Source organism: Anoplopoma fimbria, chromosome 17 (assembly GCF_027596085.1).
Source record: "Anoplopoma fimbria isolate UVic2021 breed Golden Eagle Sablefish chromosome 17, Afim_UVic_2022, whole genome shotgun sequence".
Lineage (NCBI taxonomy): Eukaryota > Metazoa > Chordata > Actinopteri > Perciformes > Anoplopomatidae > Anoplopoma > Anoplopoma fimbria.
In genome coordinates this window covers 7,771,286-7,792,482 of record NC_072465.1, presented here as the reverse complement: position 1 = coordinate 7,792,482, position 21,197 = coordinate 7,771,286, and the positions used below count along the sequence as shown (strand labels likewise).

Sequence of the window (21,197 nt, the reverse complement as noted above, 5' to 3'; positions counted from 1 at the left end):
GTTTACACTTTGTACTACGGTAAAAGATGGGCGCTACATCCACGACCTGCCAGTGAAGCTTGTTGGGATAACTCTGTGTTTTGCTGGTGAGTGTGTATTTCTTTTTTTAACGGTGTCTTAAATGTGTACTGTGTTTTAGTGACTGTCAATGAAGGGATTCAAACAGCCCAGTCCCACCGCATTGCATTGGAATAAAAGTATTGTAAGGCAGCGGTGGCGTAATCTGTCAGCTAGGTTAGCAATGCTACTGTGACACGTTAGCCGAAACACGAGGAGACAAATCATGTGTTGGCTTAGTAAACAGGCTAGTAGCGAGCTAACGTGAGAGCCAAACTTCATTTAAAACACCCGTGAAGTCAAGACAAATATATTACATTCATGTGTCACCGCTTCCTTTCGATTATTTGAGTTTAATGTTTCATTCGGAATGCTTAAAGGCCAATAAACACTTCATTTAACTCTATTTAGAGCATCAACTTCCCTCGTTAGCTCTTTAAGATTTTAAGTATGTAACATTTACGTTGGCAAATATCTTTTAAAACAAGATTCCAGTTCAACTTAGTATGTGCCGAACATAACTACGTGACATTTCATTTGGTGAAATGGATAAAGCGATGTTTTGAATGACGCGTCCGTCTGTCAACAAGTAAAACATTCTCAAATGTCCCGATTTTCGGATGCAGTTTGGTGAAACGGGGTTTTCTAAACAAGAGTGCACGGAATGAAATGGTCACCAGCTACTCTTAAACCATAGTAGAGACGCGTATTGTAACTTGCTCCGGTCAGAGAGGAGTCGTTATGTTTTACACAAGCTGTGTTTACAGTTCCTCAGTGTGGCACACGTGGGCTGCTGCTGCTTGAGGAGAATAACGTTTAATAGAAACAACCACAAGGTGGCACGCTAGAGTCAGCCAGGCATTACATTTACATTACATTACAGTCATTTACTTGACTGTCATTTGCTTTTATCCAAAGCGACTTACAATCAGTAGTAGTATATTACATATCATTCACCCATTCACACACTGATGACAGGCTACCATGCAAGGTGCCACCATCAGACTCTAACTAACATTCATGCAACATCCAGTCCACACCGATGGCAAGCCTTCGGGAGCAACTTGGGGTGAAGTGTCTTGCCCAAGGACACATCGACTGCCGAAGCCGGGTATCGAACCACCGACCCTCTGATTGGAGAACTACCTTGCTCTCCACTACGCCACAGGCAGCCTGCTGTGTGAATGCAATCCTTTACACTGTTACTGGAGCTTGATATTGTTCCTGTCACTGATGCTACAGGTCTGTGTTACATCAGTAGTCATAATGATTACTCCCGCGTTCGACCTGAGCCAAGATCCAGAATTCCTGATCCTCAGCATCCGCGTGCCCTACACCAGAACATCAGAGTTTGACCTTTACATCGATGGAACCGATTTCAAGTTCTTTGCCAAGCCCTACTTTCTCAGGTGAGTTAAACAATTAACATAAACTAGACGGGTGAAAGCAATGGTGATGAAAGCAGTTAATTCATGGGCATTCATCAAGTTGTACCATCTCTCTCAGGCTTTCATTTGCAATCATTTATTATCTGACAATGGTGTTGGTCTTCACTATCATGAACAATTAATCATTCATCCTCTGTCTGGTACAAATCCATGTGAAATAACCCGGAAACTTTAAACTCACATTTTTAAATTCTAAATCTGTTCATAAATAACCTGTCGCAACCTTCACATATTTATTCTAGCAGCTTGCACACTGCACCATTGCACTTGTATCTACATTTCATTGTCATTGTTTTTGTGTTATTGTGTTCATGTATATTCTTCTGCATTTTTATTTACATGTTGTACATAATAGTTAAATGTTTACCCTTTGTTCCTCTTGGATCTCCTTGTATTTTTGTTTTGTTTTATTTGTCTGTTTCTCTGTATTAGTGAGCGTTAGAAACCGGAGTCAAATTCCTTGGCCATTCATGGCCAATAAAGCTGATTCTGATTCCGATTCTGAATAGTAAATTGACAGGACCAAACAAATAAGGTGTATCCTTTTGTTAATAGTGACAGTAACAGTCTGGGTCTATGTGTTTTTTTTTCAGATTGTCTCTTCCTGGAAGAATAGTGGAGGATGGGAGAGAAAAAGCCAAGTTTGACATTGATAAAGGTAAATCACATTATTGCATAATGACAACACATACGGTGGCAGTAAAACAGCTTTCTTGTCATGTCAGTTGCATGGTGATGTTACATAACAAAATGCCTGCTGAGGTATTTCAGTAAATGCACAGACAGCTGTTGCATTAAACAGAGCCAATATATTTTTGGGGCATGGATTTAGCATGAACACAATCTGCGGGAACAAGCAGTTTCCCAAAACATGTTTCTTACACTCAATTTACCTTTGTCTTATTTGATCTTTATGTTTCAATTAGTTTCTGTAATGTTGCAGTTGTTTAAAACTGTCATGCGATTGGATTGTCTGTCACCCACTGCAATATAGAATATTAACACTATATGAGCATCGAGTCAGAGAAGCGCTGGGAGGCAGGATAAAACAATAATGAGAAGCTCTATCGGAGGATGTGATGTCTTCCATTCAATTTATTTTTTCTGTGTTTTTGTCAACACAGAGACTCAGAGAAACAAGTAAAAAGGATACATTTCTTAGTTCTAACAACAGTTTCTTTCCCTCCGGTGCTTGTCAGAATGTGCTGACCTTTCTTTCAACAAGTGAAAAAACAGCTTTCCTCTAGCTTTTTTTTGTTTGTTTTCCAAGCTGTACAAATGCCATTTCAACATTTGGAGCTGTATCTCACTCCAGTCATCTGTATGCTGAACAGGTTTTTTTTTAAGACAGTGTAACCTTTATTGGGTAGTTTCACAGTGACGAAAGAGACAGGAGAGGTATAGGGAGAAACAATTTTTGATTTACAGTTATCATTGATATTACATCAGTGAGATGAAGTTAGTTCTTGAGTGAGAGCCATCGGCGAGCCTGATGGAAAAACGCAAAGCTCATATTGTTACAACAGCACTTTTCTTGAGAGTATACTTGGAGGGATGGAAGTGAATGTGGTCTGCAACTTGAATATGTCAGGTGGTGATCTGACATGTTGTTTAGGGTTTGCAGTTGGTGGCAAGAACAGTGAGAGTGTTTTATAACAACAACTCATACATGCTTGGTTTAAATTGGTCCTTATATTACATAGATTTGCATGATATTGTAGACCAGTCACACTCTTACAAGGCACTGACTGAACACATGGTTCTTGTTGCAGACAGTGATTGATCCCCGGGGGTCGTCTGGTTTGTACTTCAGTCAATCATCCAGGGTAAATTAACCCACTGATCATGTCATTTCATCCCATTTAAAGGGCCAGCGGAGCCATCTGTAATGTCACCATGATTACAGCTTGCAGGCAGCCTTTAATATCTCCTGTCACAATGATGGGGGAGCTCATGTCGGATTTTCTTTACATATATAACGAGCAAATGAAACACTATGACAACACTGACATGCACTAGTGTGCACACACTGACTGTCTGTCACCGTGATTTCTCTTTCTGCTGCACATAATCATCTCTAATGAAGTTGTCTTTATGGGGACATCTGCCTTATGGACTCTGACACGTCGTCGGCCGTCTGTCAGCGTGGCCCCGGTTAATTCGCTGTGTCTAAATAAGCCTGTAACATCTGCTAATAAAGCTGCACTAATGAGTGTCCTTGTTTAGACTTTTAATGAGCAATGATCATTAAGATCCTTCTTTCAGACTCCTGCAAGGCCCGCAACTCGAGCAATTAGTCAGCTCCCATCGTTAAGCACATCTAAGCTTTAACACTTTGGGGCGGGATTTAAATTTTATGAGGTCTTCAGGCGACCATCAGATTTTCTGTGAGGTCTGGCCAAATCAGTCTATTTCATCAATCATGTATTCCCTGTTAACTTTTAATAATTGTTTGGAAAGAAACAACTTAATTTTGAAGCATTGCGCGCACAGGTGGCCAATTTAATTGGCTATCGTTTGTTATAAGGAGTTAAGGTGAATTTAAAATGTATGACTGTACACAAAGTGATCATTCACAGTTTGTTTGTTTTCTTTTGGATCCAAATGAGTAGTCTGTGATCGTTGACTTCCTAGTGTGTTATGTTTTTCTAGTCCTCTTCCTTCAACATGTTGTGAGTCATCATGTCATATCTGACAAATCGCATGTCAGTTTATAAACAACATTGAGTCATTTCTGTCTCAACGTAGTGTAATTGATATGTCATTGATATTGTTCATGGGAACCGCTAGAAAGTAATGCCTATTTAAATAATCAATTCATCTTCAGATGTTTTTTTTTTTTTTTTTTTAATCGATTGCCTCGTACAGAATATCAAAACTAAAATTACTGAAATAACTAGAGCTGGAAGTGACTTATCTTGTCCAGTAACTAGTTGCAAAAATAGTATTCAGTTACAATATTTAATTGTAAATAATTATGTCTCATTTGAGACACTGTAATCACCAAATTGTTTGGTAAAGTTAAATTAGATTTGACAAATGACAAAAGATTAATCCAAATTATGACTGTGGTTGATTAACTGTCAGTTATGTAATTGGTTAATTTTCAGTAGAAATAAACAATGTATTTAAGGGAAACTTGTTTATTTTCAATCGACTTTGTAAAAAAGGAGCTCTATAATGGTTAACAATCGTTCCCTTCATCTTGCTGCAGGTCTCGTCACTCTTCGGGTCCCAAAGGAAACAGCTGGAGAGCACTTTGAGGGACTCCAGATGCTGACGAGTCTCCTCGCCCCGAAAGGCTCCCGTTCAGCAAAACCACTCATAGAGGACTTAAGCACAGGTAAATCCAATCTACACATCAGCTTAATTAGATTGTTAATCATAAATTCAACGAGAACCAACCGTAGCCTCTTTACATTTCAAAGGATGCAGTGAAGGCGCGGGAGATGATGATGAAGAAGAAGAAGAAGAAGAAGATGAGGAAGACTTTGACTGGCAGGTTGAGCAGGAGGTGTACAAGGAGAGCTCAGAGGAGGAGCTGGGAGCCCTGCAGAAATATGGCTTTGGCAACCAGAGGTGTGGAGTGTTTGCAAGATTACAGGTGAGGTCAGATATACGGATTACGTGTTATTATCAGTGTCTTTACATTATTATTATATTACATTATATAATACATTGTATTTTTAGTGTCTGACAACATTATGGAAAGAACCCTACAGAGAAATACAAAACAGTTTTGTTGCCTTTTGCTTGATCCGGTCTGATTGTTATTGTGTTTAACCAAGTCTGGCTCAAGGAAAATCTGAAATCTGGCAAGAGGTGACTTGTTGCCAGAAGACATTAGTGGAAATGCAAGTGATAGTTGAAGAGAGGAGTGCCAGTGTCATCAGAGTTTGTTGTTTCGGAGTACAGAAAGTGTAGCTTAGTTTCCAAAACTTCCGAAACGCCGGATCAACAAGTGTGGCCAGTTCAGAAAAACGCCCCTTGGCAAAGGGTGTCGGGTGAAACAGTGGAGCTGGAGTGCATCCTCAACCAGGCGATCGGATGTTATTAAAAAGTCTGTTTAGCTGCTGTCGTCTGCATCGTTCTCCCTCTATACTGGACCAATTTCAAAAATTTAGACACACTTAGACACAAAACCATGGAAAAATATGGTACCCATATACCCATTAAGACGATATTGCAATCTGTTAAATGTTGGGACTGTCCTGACAGGAGGAACTGAGCGACGTGACGGATGTCAAGAACCCAGAGGGAACGACGGCAGCAGAGAGGAGGCAGGCACGGCTCCACGCAGAGGCCTCTGCTTTTTCTGCTGACCATTACCTGTGAGTTTATCGGATTGAAAACCTTTGTCACCCTCAAAAAAAAAAGGTTTTACCCTGTTCTGTCTGCTAACAGCTCTGTGTCATATCAGGGCTGATTTGTTTGAGGATGATGAGATAAAGAGGCTGCTGAAGTTTAAGCCATGGTGGGACAAGCTGAGTCCTTCGACTGAGCAGGACGGGGAAGCTGGTGAGTTCAAATCCTCCCTTCATAATCCTTTTTTTTTATTTTTATTTTTGATGCAGATCTTTTAAATCTGACTTGAGGCGCTAGGATCAATAAAGTATGTGCCTGCTTTTGAAAAACAGTTACATAAATCTGCGCTTTTCCTTTTCTAGTGAACAGACTATTTATAGACGAAAAAGACACCAATTTTTTTGGGGGGGAAGATAAAATAAAAAGGTTAAAATATTGATTAGAGGGATGCATATCAAATGTAAATATAAACGTGTATCATCTAAGCTCTTCAAGCAATTCAAAAAAACACTGCAAAGCAGTGACCAAAGGCTACCAGAAGGTGGCGTGAAGTTGCAGAAAATTGAGAGGGCAATCATGCATTGTTATGTTGACCAAATTAAAATACTCTCGTTTACCATTTTTTACCACCCCCAGTAGTACTATTCCCAACTGTCCACTAGTAGTATATTGTTTCTTGTAATAGTGTGAATGCAGAGTGCCAAACGTGAGCCTGCTGGCTGTGAGTTATGCCTGCGAGGCGCTGACATTGTTCTCTGACAATCTCTGAATCCCCAAAGGACCCATGAGTCTTTTCACTGCCCCCCCCTTTCTAGAGAGAGGTTGGCTGGAAAGAAACAGAGCTGCACTCCACCGCCAAAGAGCCTCAGGGCTCTTGAACAGGAAAGACACTTTCCATTATGAGAAATTGAACTTGGACCTCCCCTGATCACCAAGTCTCTCTGCTGCATTTTGACCAATTTAAACATCTGCAGATTTAGAAAATGCCGCAATTTAAATTAAAGGCCATTTTAACTTCTTTCATTTCAACGTCTGTTTTTTATAATTCACAAATTCAGGTTTTCTTTTTTTGCAATCTGTTCCCATCCATTGCCTAATCAATGGCTCATTCACCTAGATTGAAACGTGTTGCTTGTTGGCTTCACGTCTCCGTTCCGCCTCCTGCACGGGAGCGATAGCTTGCGAGGCCTCTGCGCTGCGAGAGACTTTTTAATTGTGCCATGCGGCTCCTCCAACAGCCTGCTAATTCCAGCACTTCCACTGTTTAAGCAGGCACGTGGCTCACTGCCACAGCTTATGTGTAGTGCACGGTGGTGTTGTGCTCCTGCGAGAGGATTTAGATTAAACAGATAGCATTATCGCAGGAGGGAGTGTGCTGCCGGTGGCGCTTTTCCACCAGCGCGGCGAGGGCGCCCGATCGCTGATGAGCAGCCATCAGTCAGCAATGCAAAGGCCATTAGCCGCAGCCCCGAGTTTAGCCTCTGTAGAACATTAGGGCTCCCTGTAGCCCCGCCGGCTCATTCGGCTTTCTGAGACTGAGTGCCTCAGTCGGGAGCCCAGGCGTAGATAAATGGGCCAAATTAAACTTAATGGCTTGATTGACAGGGTGAATAGCATTAGCCTCAGCTGAGTGTGAAGAATGGCATCAGTCAGAATGTTAAAGCGGCCTACCATCAAATAGTGCAGAGTGTGCTCAGGATTTTTAACTGTTTGTCGTATATTTAAAAATGGCGACTACGACTACTCCGTGTGGGTTTTTGGACTGATAGATATGTCACCTGACAGATGGATGTGGACACAAGTGCTAATGAAGTAGAAACCGGCCCCTCTGTGCTCTCCGGTGTCAGGGGCCAGGACACTGACAGGCCACAGCTGTCCACTGGTGGCCTGTGTTCCCACACCGGTCCAGGCTAAATGGTCCTGTCAGCTGAGTCTCCTCCAACCTGCTACACTTTGTTATGGCTGTGTTTGGAAATCTGACCAAGTTAGATAAGACTACTGCACACAGTTTACAATCCGAGCCAACTGTGTCGTAAAACACCCCTTTTTTGAGTTGATACTTGACATGATCACAGCGTGACAACATTAACCGTACCTGCCGTCCAAGGTCACATGTTCACCCCCTCTTATTTGTGAGAAAATTCTGGAAGTGTTTTCCAAACCCTCAGCAGTGTTTTTGACAAAGCATATTTACTCCATGCCATCAGGCCATCTGGACCTGTAGAGAGCAGTGAAGAGCCGGGCTGCCGTTCCAACTGGAGGAATTAGGTCAGAAATTAATTTGCAATCAGCAGAAGCCATCATAGACTGTGTGCTAATGCCCCGATGGAGCTGACGGGCTCCACCGCAGAAATCAATCAGGTCTGCTTACCTCCCTTTACCGGTTTTGCTGCAGAATTTATGAAAAAAAAGACATCCTCACCGTGAGTCCAACTTGCAACCATTGCCGTTTAAATGTTGCATTTGGTTATTGTGAATGTTGGCTTTTAATTTTTAACAATTCTGCTCAGAACAGACGATGCTTATATCCCCTGAAATCTCCTGGATTATTTTTGTGTGAATGCACAAATCCATGAAAAACACTTTTAGAATCACTGCGTTAAATCAACAAATGCAAGATACATCTTTGCTCTTATATTTTAATATCTCAAGTGCCTGCACATCGTGGCTGTTTGCTCAAATATCTGTTTGCCGGTGCCTCTGCAAGGCAGTGTGTTGAATCTCTCTCTCTGTGTGTGTGTGTGTGTGTGTGTGTGTGTGTGTGTGTGTGTGTGTGTGTGTGTGTGTGTGTGTGTGTGTGTGTGTGTGTGTGTGTGTGTGTGTGTGTGTGTGTGTGTGTGTGTGTGTGTGTGTGTGTCTTTTGTAAGTGTTTGAACAACTGGGTGTGCAGATGCGTTGTGCACGTGGGCTCTGTGTGTGTTCTGCTCGGCCGCGGCCCTCCCGCTGCAGCTGCGCTGATGAGGGACTCAGGTAGCGCCTGCAGGGAGCTAAGACCTGACGTAATGCTGCAGGAATCTCCTTCCCAGCAGAGCCGCGATCCCACCGCAACCAGAGAGATCATTCTGAAGCTGTGTGTGTGTGTGTGTGTGTGTGTGTGTGTGTGTGTGTGTGTGTGTGTGTGTGTGTGTGTGTGTGTGTGTGTGTGTGTGTGTGTGTGTGTGTGTCTGTGTGTGTGTGTGTGTGTGTGTGTGTGTGATGTGTGAGTGTTGTGCATATCAAGTGTGCGTCGATGTGTGAGTTTGTGCAAGTGCTCTAGCCAATACGCAGCATCTCAGCGTGCACATCTCAGCGCAGGGACTCTCCTCTCCTCATGCAGAGAGAGAGAGGGTGAGAGAGAGAGGGAGGGAGGGTGAGCAATTGCTTTCAGCTGTTCTATAAGCTGCTGGGAGGAAGGAAAAAAACAGTTGAGTTACTGCACGTTCCTGCAGGCATTCAGCGCGCCTCTCAATACTGAGCCACGCAGATAGCTTAAATGGGATTGAAGTCTGTTTGTGTCGCCCCATTAGGCTTGCCACAGATCCCCCCACCCCCACCCCCTATTAGGCAGATGTCTCTTTTAAAATGCAACAGTTAGTGAATTTGCAGCGAGCAGGGGAAGCAGAGGTTTTGAGAGATTCTCATATGATTGAACTTTACATTTTAGGCTGTTCAGCCGTGAAACGCGTCTAAATGGGATTGGCTTTACTAATGTTCTTAATTTAATGTAATTAATTGCCTAATTTGTCCTTCTGCTCCTCATCAACTCCAATCATGTTGCGCCTCAACTTGGGACTTTGCCCCCAACTGCTCCAGAATAGCAGTTCCAAGTGAATACGAATATGTAAAACAGTGTGAACGTCAAGCAGAAGTTACTGGAAAATACTTTTTAAAAAAAAATGGTTTACATGCTTCCAATTCTCGAGATCTTCAGGTATGTATGTCCTGACAGGGTTTGGTGAGGCACGGCAGGAAAATCAGTTTCGTGCAGCTGTTTGGGTGCGTTGACCCTGTGGTAAGAATTGTTCCTGGACGTTTAGTAATGTCGACTTGTTGAAATGCCCTCTGAATTCTGATTAATTCTCCATCCTGCGAGTGTGATTACACAGAGGTTTTGATTTGACACCTTTTGCCCCCCTTTTTGTTCACACCTATTCCAAACCATGTTTTTGCCGCACAGCTGAACCGTTAGCTGCTACATCAGAGTGAAAATAACCAGCAGCTGGACAGCCGATCCGCTTCCATTACCGTAACAATGGCATTTCAAGGTCTGGGGCGCGTCGATGACACGTACGAGGTAGCGTTAATGAGTTTTGGATATGGCGTTTATACGTATCCATTATTTGGTACGCTTCAGTTTGTGAACACGCGGGCGCTCCCAGATGGACTTTCTAACACATGCTGCAAATCCAGGCTTCCCAGGCAGATTTGGGCGAGTTCAGAGGAAATACCAGAATCTCAGTCCAGAGTTTAACCCTTCACCATAATACGTCATTGTTTTCAAAAAAGGGCTTCGTTCACACTAGAACGTGAGGTCTGTGTTTTCAGATTTGGATGTGAAATCTGCGGGGTTTTATGGACAGGAGGACAAAACTGAGAGAAAATGATGCACTTCTTCATCTTAAAGACGTACGACACTAACCCTACTTTATTAAGCCGTTTTTATCACAGCAGTTCCATTCTGAACAAGCCATTTTTTCTCGCCCACTACAGATTCTTTTGCAGTTCTGTGTCTTAAAATATAGCAAAGACTCGTGGCGACTTGAAATGAAATGAAACTGTAAACTCCTCTTCCCCGTGCAGCTGTATCATTCACCGACGATGAGAAGGAGCAGCTGAGGAAATTCACCAACCGCTCGTACCTGCTGGACAAGACGTCCCGTCACCAAGTGTGGCTCAGCCTGGTGGACGTCCTGCTGGCTTACTGCTACGAAGCGCGCTCCACGGAGGGAGAGCACAACGTGAGTGTGTGTTTGTGTGAAAGAGGCGACTCCTCCAGAGCAGCAGCACTTAGCCCTGGATGACAAAGCCCTCTATCCTCAAATCCTTTAGACCCCCTTCCATTTCATTCAGAGCCTTAAGAGATTACCAGCAGATCCGTGAGCTCAGTCCAGGCCTCTTTGTGTCACTCCTCTAACGTAGGTGCAGCAAGGCAAGGTGAGCGGGGCTGATTTCATTGTTAAAGACGGTTCATATAGCATGTGTTCATGACATACCAGGGATATTTGATACTGCAGAATGTTGAATTAAAACATTCAATTTCCATACGCAATATTCTGATATGGAGAGAGTCTAACTAAAAGCCCCCTAGTTTATTTGAAATAGCTTATAGCCTGCTCTTTACTGTGAACATGCTTTTTTCCAAGCAGCAATAATTGTACTGTGTGTTTCCTGTCTTTTATTGTTGTGGTGATAAGTGGTCTCCTTTGTCCCCCCGCAGGTTGAGTCCCCGTGGACTATCAGAAAACTCAGTGGGACTCTCTGCTGGCTGGAGGTGAGTGAAATGAACAAATATAGAGACGGTTCATGGCAGAAACGGAATGATTTCCATTGAAGTGTTTCCCATCAGAGCGAGACAGGAGGGTTTTGGCGAACTGGGTTGAGTGGCTTGCCCGGTATCTCAATGATGGCATTCTCACAGAAGCAATTCTTCTAACCTTCAAGTTAGGTTTATGTTGACAAAGGAACTGGTTGTTAAACAAGGAAAGAAAACTTATTCTTACTTATTTTGCTATACTTTTCCATCAGTTATTTCAGCCATCAGACAAACTTAATAAAAACAATGAGCCTCATGCAGGAAGGGATTGAACATATTTTCTCTCAGTTTTTCTTCCTATCCACAAGTGAGTACACATTGATTTCTGGCATTCACCAATGTTTTAAAGTTTTTGCTCTACCCTTAGGTAAGAGAAGATATTACGAGCACTGCAAGAAAAAAAACCAACGTGTTTTTACAGTTCAAAAATTGTTGTCCAATGAAAGGAAAGACAATTTTTAAGAAGAATATAGATAATTATATTAGTTAATTGAAATGATTGTGCTATTTCATTTGCGGGCTGAAGAAATACTATTGGTCCATTAATCCTAATTAAGACTACATAAACCCTTGCGTGATATTGGGTGTGTTCAGCTTCAGAATGGCTTACATACTGCCCTTCGATGCGTTTATATTTTCCTGTAACACCAGTAGGGACACTTTAGAAAATCAAATTTAAATTTGTTTAAATGTATTTAACAGTACCTCAATGTAGCTATTGCTGAAGTTCTTCTTCTTCTTCTTCTTCTTCTTCTTCTTCTTCTTCTTCTTCTTCTTCTTCTTCTTCTTCTTCTTCTTCTTCTACACCTATTTTGTGGCATCTCTTCAATTCTTGAGCATGTGCCAGATTGTTTGCACACAGCATTCCCTGTGCTTATCATAAACAATCGGCCACACGCCTCTTATGTAAGCTCAAGTGATATTTATCAATCAACACACCTGGGTAGCAGCAGATGTGGATGGTTAAGAACGTTTGGTGCATCTGGATTTGACTTTTAGTTTTTTATCTAAACAGAAAATATAAAAGAAAGTTAAGAGAATGTTGCTGCATGAGGCACAACGTGGGTGCGATGAACTGTGATTCTTTGAAAAAGCAACAATATGACTAAGATTGTCGTACCTCTTTTTAGAAATCCTCTTATGACTCTCAGACATGCAGCTGCCTCCAATCATGACTCTGCAGCTCCTTGCCTTTACTGGCAACTGGGTTGGATGTGTTTATAAAATGATTAAAGAGACTCTCGAGGTGAATATTGATGTGTTAATGGGTTTGTGTGACTTTCACTCACACACACACACACACACACACACACACACACACACACACACACACACACACACAGACACACACAGATGGTTTCACTCTGTGTAAATATGTTGACAGATGCATCAGAGTTTAATGACTCTGAAGTTAACAGTCCAGGTCCAGGAACTATCAATGTCGCCAACACAGACCTTCAGGGGGATCTTCAGGGAGTTTTTTACGCTCCTGTACAACAGCAGTAACAGGTGTTCCCAATTCAAAGAGCAAGTGATGGCGTGTGTGTGTGTGTGTGTGTGTGTGTGTGTGTGTGTGTGTGTGTGTGTGTGTGTGTGTGTGTGTGTGTGTGTGTGTGTGTGTGTGTGTGTGTGTGTGTGTGTGTGTGTGTGTGTGTGTGTGTGTGTGTTTGTGTGTGGTCTGTCTGCTCACAACCTGCCACTAGACAGTCTCTTGAGTGTGGAGCGTGCGTGACTGGAGTTAGAAAAAGGAGTTTTCACACCTCACATCTTAGCCCATGTGAACAATAGCAGGACAGCATGTTTTGTGTCAAACTGGGATCCATTCACACCAGATGATTTTATAGAGGGTAAGGTTCCACATTGACTTGCCAAAACAGCAGGGAATAGCTAAATCTCTGCCTCCTCCTGTGGCTGATGATGGCTGCATCTAGTGAAGTGGTTGATAGGATGCTTTTGTTTTGACAGACAAATCACACGGTTTATTCTAGTGTTTCCTGCTCCCCCGTTATCTCTTGTTTTAGTATTTCTGTATGGTCAAATTCAGGTGTTAACATGGTGGTTTCATTTGTCTTTTCTTTTTTTTAGATGAAGACTTAATTCTTGCGTGTAAACATGAATATGAGATCAATTTGGATTCTTGGTCATTCTTTTTACGTTAAAGGAAACATCCGGCTTGACTTAAACATTGCTACCTTTGCTTTTTAAAACAAAGTGAACAAATAAATACATAGATGTACATTTATTGAATTGTTGAATTTATTATTTAAAGAATAAGTCAGACACAAGCAACAGGAATTACAATTCAAATGTAAACCTTTTTTAACGCAGCAACTAATTGGTCAAAACATCAACACAAATTAAAATTCCAGTATATAATGTTTATAGTATAACGTATAGAATTGAATGTGATAGATCATCGCCTTGCCATCTCTACCTGATCCAGCTATTTGAGTCAGTATCGGCCCCGATATCGGTAGTGGTTCATTTCTTAACATTTCAGTTATATAGTATCTTTGCAGGTGTAGTTGTCCTAAATAATGTAGTTTTCTGTCTGTTCTGCAAGGCTGAGGGAATTCTGTTTGAAGGTTCTCTTCTCAGTGTGGAAGTCAAATTGTAGAGGAAACATGCATTTACAGTAATGTGGGCACTGCCAGCCCTAGCACCTCATCACCATGTTGGGACAGAGAAACGGCCCTTAACAGAGCGGTAACAGAGTGTGTTGTGTCCACATGACATGTAGATGTGTCATATAAATTGTAGTTCCCGCATGGCATCAGAATGCATCTATGTAAAGCTGGATGTAGTTGATGTTAGAGGCTGTATATGAATTTATGTCATATACATTGAATGTGTTGTATCTAAGAACTGTTATGCTGCTCATTCTGTACACATGACATTTATTGCATTCTGTCCATCCTGGGAGAAGGATCCCTCCTCTGTCGTTCTCCCATAGGTTTCTTCCTTTTTTCTCCCTGTTAAAGGGGTTTTTTAGGGGAGTTTTTCCTGTGCCGATGTGAGGGAAGGACAGAGGATGTCGCATGTGCACAGATTGTAAAGCCCTCTGAGGCAAATTTGTAATTTGTGATTCTGGGCTATACAAAATAAACTGAATTGAATTGAATTAATGGGAGGCTCATCTTAGATACTCATGGTGCATGTTTAGATGTTGAGTTCAGCATCGGATTTCAGATGTTGATAACAAGAGGGATGTACCATACTTAATCCTGATATTCCCGACGTAACAGTTGGGCTATGCAAGCACTTTACTGACATCCAAGTAACTATTTCACTGACGACTCTTCATTATCAACATTCTCCACTTGTTTCAGAAACTTGTAGGAAAAATCCCAAGCAGCCAATCACAATTCTTCTGGAATTTTTTTCCCCTCTCTCTGTATTTCCATTTCATCATAAAACAATACCCTCAACTGGACGTAGAAACGCACATCACACTCCCGATTGATCTAAAGATCATAAAGGTTTATGTTATGCCCACCAGTTTGAACGATTTCATATTCGTTTCTCATGTTTTGTCATTTTGGCATGGTGCCCATAAGCCTCTGCAACTGTTTGCAGCGGCTAAGAGGCCTATCAGATATTTTCCTGCATATTCAGCCACAAATGTAAAAGAATTTTCAAATCTATGACTTACGGTGCATTTTGGTAAGAAACATTTAAATAATTTTTTACCTCCAGCTTGAAAAATGTAAACAGACTTACCTTTGACCCTCTTATCAAAGAACCAAATATTTTCTGCTGCAGTTCTTAGTCTCTTGCACTTAGTGTTATCACATTCTGGAGGAGGCTCGTGTCACATATGCCCTAACCCCTGAACAAACCACCAGGAAGCAAACCTCAGCTATTTTAATGATAATGAAGGCTAGAACAAATTGTTTCTGTAGACCAGGCCTGTTGCCCAATGCCTCTATTGTATTTGATTCTATTATTATTGGTGCCAAGAGGGTTGCGGGCTGCCAGTTGTGCATCAGCCTAGACAGACTTTAATAGACGATCCTTCTAAAAAATGTTGCACATTAGAGCTCAGTCTTCACTACAGATGTGTCCCAAAGCATCCTCAGAAGGCGCGATCAAATCATTGTAATTATAAAGAAGCCACTGAGGCGGCCTTGAGGAGTTCGGTTGCCAGGACCTTGACCACAGTTTGAGTGTTTGTAGTTTCCCCTGCCGCGGTGACACTGGAGTTGAGAACAGTCTCCACCTGCCTGGCAGCCCTTTAACTGCTCGTCAGTCAGTCTGCAGAGCTGTCGGCTCCCATTGACAGTCCCGCCTCGCTCGACTCCCCCCACTCCCCGCCTCCTCCTCTTCCCTTCACCTTGTGCTCTACAATAGATTCCTCTCTGTCTTTGACTGCCTGCCTGTCTGTCTGTGTGTCACCGCTGAAATCAGCTCTGCTTCTTCACTCTCTTCTCCCTCTCTGCTATCTCTATTTTATTTTTTTTCCCCCGCTCTCACTGTCTATCTCTCTTCCCCTATGCCTAACAATCTCCTCCCTCGCTACAACCTCACCCCCTCCTCCCTCCATCTGCTGCATGTTTACTTGTCCTCAGTCAACTGCGCTGGTGCGGCTGTGAGCGACTCCCTGCAGCAGCAGACCTTATTTACACTCCTGCCAAACAAGCCCGAGGGAGAGAGCATGATCCCGGATGACACGCACTCGCGAGCTCGCAACACATCCTTAACAAGCCACGGAGAAAAGAAAGAGGGAGAAACACGAGATAACAATCTCTGGCTCTGTCGCCGGGGCGGCGCGTCCATTAGTGCGGAGAAGAAAATCTGAGAGTGAAGGCAGTGATTAGAGAGAAGCAGCAATTAACAGGGACAGGGCTGCCGAGGTGTTTAAGAGTTGTGAGCCCCTTTTTTTGCCAGGAGTTGTTAGGAGTAATTAGCGCACCAGCGACTGCAATGCACACCAATGGGATCCAGTAAAAAAAAAAAAAAAAAAAAAAAAAAGGTAGAGGAAGGAAAATAATCTGGGCTCGAAATATATGGACGAAATAAAACCTTTACTTTCAGCTGCATCTCCACTTCCTTCTCTTATTGAATAAAAAACATGGTCTGTTTTTGTGCAGGATAGATTTCTGAGTTTCGTGTTCTCTGTTCTGCAGACCTACGGCTCCTTGCAAGACGTCCTGGTGTCATTTGGACGGAGGGTTTTGTGCTACCCACTCTATAGACACTTTAAAATGGTATCAGCGGCTGTTCGTGACACAACAAAGATTTTGCAGTCAGGTGAGTTGCCCGAAGCACCATGCCCCCCCCCCCCCCTCAATTGCTTGTTTTTCTTTTTCAATACAGCATGATGTTCATTTGGTAAGTTATGGTCCATTTAGAGTCAAATAGACCATAAAGGGGAGTCTCAACGTCAATCCTCCGCATTCCAAACAATTTAACTTTTGTTCATTGGTTGCGACAAAAACAACACTAAGACTAAGGCGATTGCGAAATCTCCAAACTCGAGCCTTCAAATCCTCAGTCCCCAAACCAATGGGTGACGTCACAATAACTACGTCCACTTCTTCTATACAGTCTGTGCCCAACCTCGTCTTCTTCCACTCGGGTGGATTGAAGACCCTGCGCATCCCATAGCGCCAACATCTGACCAAACTACACTGTAGCTGAGTTAATTTGCTCCAAACCAGTTGATAGAAATACACCTTATTTGCTTTCATTATTTAAAAATGAACTGGACAATTGAAAGGAATCACAGCTACTGTGTGTGTAAGCTGCTAGAAAGACATCTTGACTCTTTAGCAGCATGCCTTTAGGGCACATTGTCGAGCGGAAGCAGCCTGCTGGACGTAACGAGTTTGGAGAAAGTGTTTCATGATCCAGTGTGTGTTTTTAAAATAATATTCCCCCCAGCCAAACAAGAGAGTGGCCCCACTCCCACCACTTCTGGGGAGCGGGATGTGGATTAGTGGAGAACGGACTGTTGACTTGGATATCTCAAATCCCAGAGTAATCATTAAATCAAAAGCCCCCACGGACAGATGAAACGCAGCGGTGTAAACACACTCAGGATGTGTGAGGGCTAAGATTATCCAGCTTGTGATGATTTTAACGCTGGTAAATGACAGCAAATTAAAGGCCTTTTAAGCTCCGGATTAGCATTTCTGCGCCTCATTAAGTAGGAAGATGAGTTGATCAAGAGAGCCAGGGAAACAGCAGCTGGAGTCACTCTTCCCCCTCACCTTCTCTCTCCTACCTCAGAAACACTTTTTCTGCCGTGTCGGCTTTGTTTATTTGTGTCAATTTATTAATGGGGGGGGAAAAACATTATTTCACTATTGTTTTTTGCTCACGACTCATAACCTTCATTATTTTCAAGCATTAGGGAAGTCTGAGTAATATGGCTTTCCCTTAATGAACTGTAACACTACAGTAATTCAGCCTGGCGTGTGTCTGAGGGTGTGTTTTCTCCCAGCATTGCATTACACACTAATTAATTTGTCAGGATAAAGCAAATGGAAATGCACGCTACAGTTTCGAGGCACTTAATTTAAGTGGCCGTGAAAGCAAACATTCAGAGGTATTAGCAAAACAAACCCATTAACGGCAGCGCACAGGTTAAGGCCTTTCGAGGAAATGTTATCCGGGGGGTAAATATTTGAACAGCCCTCAGGAAGCAGGTGGAGGAGCTCCTTGAGAATACTCTCCACGCTGCCAAAGTGATTGTGACTAAAGCTACTGGGCAGGTAGACAAGAAATGTCAGATCAGGTCCTCTGTTACACAGCTATACAACAGGCATCTCTGCTGTCATTAATTGAGGCATAGTTTGGGCTGGTCATGGAATTTCTTCCGAAATTCTAAGAGGGCAGGGAAAGTTTGGGATTTAATCAAATTGTAGGTCAAAAAAGCACTCTGACATAATTATGGAAAATCGAGGAAGAGTGATGAGATTCTACAACCAGAGAAGGGTGTGAACATTTAAGGGGCACTGGTGGGATGAGATGCATGGATTGTGTGTATGGTCATGTGTGACAAAAGGACTTGAATGAAAAGGAAAGTATGACAGGAGGTGGCTGATATTGAATGCTACATCATGTGCATTGACTTAAACTAGATGTACTGAACTAGACTATTGAACTTCATTGAACTAGATTGTGATGTCAGTGCAGTGGTCGTGGCTGGATTGCCCTGGTACTTTAGACCTGACACTGGATGAAGATGTGCCTCTCCTGCCTTTTTAAAGCACATCATCAGTGGCAAAATCAGACAAATGCAGAAGTCTTTGTACTACTTTTCCTTTTTTACTTTGGCTGCCTGTTCTTGCTCTCAGAAACTGTAAAGTGAGATGAATGAATATAATAATAGATTTAAGAAATGTTCTTCATCTGAGTAAAATTAAAAAAAACTTTAGCTATCACATTTCTGGAAAGAACTATCCCTGTATCATTTATTTCATCAATGGATCCACTAGCCCAGGCAGTAGGGAAATGTTCAGTCATTAAACCAGCAATAGTATATTTTACTGGTCATCACATTTTTCTCTTTGCAGATGACATACTTATCTTTAGATAAAAAGTTTAGCTTCCTTTTAAGTAACAAAATCAACTGGACAAAATCTGCGTTATGCTGGTATCAACCACAAAATTCTTATGTTTTTCATTTTAAATATCTTAGAAAAGACACAGATTCTTTATCAGAACAAGCTGAATTCTACTCAAATAATGAGCACTGTTTGGCCCACCCAATTCCCTCTGAGTCACAATTTCAATAACAGTAGTGTTCTACCTTAAAGAGACTTTTATGTTATCTTTGTCCCTTCCACACATAAAACAATCTCTTGGTTCATATTGAAATGCAATCATCCCGAATCAAAAAATGAACATCAGAAATTTCATCATCAAATTTGGTGTCTCCTGATATGAAACTACATGCCATCCTTTACTACTGTGTAGGGCTGTATTATAACATTGCTATCTAGCGGTCGGAGGGGTTTAAACACAACACAAAATTGAGCTGCTTTCTGCCAGAAATCTTTGCATTTTATTTTTTTAGAATCGATACAGTATCGAAGAATAAACCATGAAATACAATATTGCGATACTTAAGTGAATCTACATTTTCTTCTCCACCCATACTGCTGCGTACAAGCTGATTCAGTGATGATAAATCTATTCCGTGGCTTGCTACGGAGAGGAGAGTTGTAAATCCAATCCAACTGACATGGATGTTATTCTCCATTTTTGTAATAGACACTAAAACAAAGTTGTGGTCCAATTATAGCACACCTAGTAAATATTTGGTGTAAGACAGAAACATTTTAAATCGATGGGGTTGACACATGAGATATGTTTCTTAGTATATATGTCTTTACATACTAGGACAGAACTCCAAGCTGAATAAACATTAATGTTGATGTATTTATTTCATTTGGAAGTAAAGCATTAAATGTGGGGTGGGGGTGCTTTTGGAATCTCTGCATTTTTGTGTTTTTGTCCAAAAGACACAGCAGGCTTTGTTTTTTTTCCACTTCACGCCCCACTTCTGCATCTATACAAGCCTTCTCACTTGGCAGCCATGAAGGAATTACTGTTGTACATTTGAATTTGGATTTTCCACACTCATTGGATAACCTGCTCACACCCAATTAAGACCCCTTGCCTACTTCTTATTGGTATCTCACCAAAAAACATCAGTGTTGAACTGAGAGCAACCTTTCCTCTCATTTCCTTCAAACAATTAATTTATCTTCCCTTTTTGAAAAAAATAAGTCAAATCTTGGAAGCGAGTGTGTGTTTGCCTCACACAAGTCCTGAGTTTGAGTTCCCAGCATGCGATCCCATTCTTAAATGAGAACCAAATGTTTGCCTAAGGTTTTCCTCACTGGGAGTGCGCAGTTTATTTTGATTCGGCTGGAATGTCTCTGGACAATGCCAACCGGCTCTGCGGAGGTACAGGGGAGCATTCTCTCCTTCGCCCTCGGTGGATCACTAGCCACATCATGAGGCTATTTATACGCCTGATTGGAGGGAGAAGGGCTGTGGCTTGTTTGGCTTGTTGTATGCAGCAGGGGGGGGGGAAGTAATTTGCCAGAATAACAAATGGAGATCCCATGTGATGCCTTAGTGGTGTTGAAAGCTGAAATTATCATATTTTAGTGCAGGTGTCGACCATAAACCATGTCATATGACTCGTAACAAAAACTGTTTAAACCGCTTTGGTTACCTCTTGATCTACATAGATTATGTTCTAAAGTGTCATTTCCTAACCATGAAGCAGATGACGGGGTTTTAATTTAATAGGATTTAATTTAAAGGAGAAGTGTTGTGTGCTTTTGGTGGTTGTAGATGAAACTATAATGTTTCTGTACTCTTTATCTGAGTTGTTAAGGCATCAGCTCACCCACGTCCCCAAAGAGCCCATATTTCCTCAATAGCATGTAAGTGGGATATACTATGCAGATATTTTTGGTTCTACGTGCCAAGGTTTTGAGATATTTATCTTGATTCCTGCTGCCTCCAACCCAATCCCAGAGCTTCATAAAACCAACAAATATCTTCAAATTAATCTTCTTTAAGCGGGGGACATTTGCATACGGGGCAGGGGAATAAAGTAATCTCTCAAATGGTTTTGTTTGAGCATAAGCCCAGTAGTATCACAGTAGTCTGTAGCTGTGTCCATATTTCAACAAGAGAAGAAGCCAAATTGCATTTACTAAAGTAGTTCAAACACCTAAGCTGTGATTCAGAGTGGGTGGCAAATCCATACTACGGTATCATCAGCATAACATCGCACCTGTGTTATACGCTGTTGTCTGCTCGACCCCCTCGAAGGCTTTGACATGTTGATACTCTTCATTTAAGACCAAACAGGACTTTAAGAAAATGAGAGCGCCCCAGAGGGCTTG

General features: G+C 42.0%; 1 protein-coding gene across 1 annotated transcript in view; it reads left to right on the top strand.

Moving 5' to 3' along the window:
- The window catches only part of shq1 (SHQ1, H/ACA ribonucleoprotein assembly factor), a 33,861-nt gene continuing 12,664 nt past the window's right edge, over positions 1-21,197 (top strand). Inside the window, 10 exon segments of the mRNA XM_054616799.1 lie at positions 1-86; positions 1,300-1,466; positions 2,099-2,163; positions 4,720-4,848; positions 4,934-5,109; positions 5,724-5,836; positions 5,926-6,023; positions 10,590-10,747; positions 11,227-11,280; positions 16,449-16,572. Coding sequence (XP_054472774.1) covers positions 1,324-1,466; positions 2,099-2,163; positions 4,720-4,848; positions 4,934-5,109; positions 5,724-5,836; positions 5,926-6,023; positions 10,590-10,747; positions 11,227-11,280; positions 16,449-16,572 — 1,060 coding nt within the window. The 5' untranslated portion in view covers positions 1-86; positions 1,300-1,323.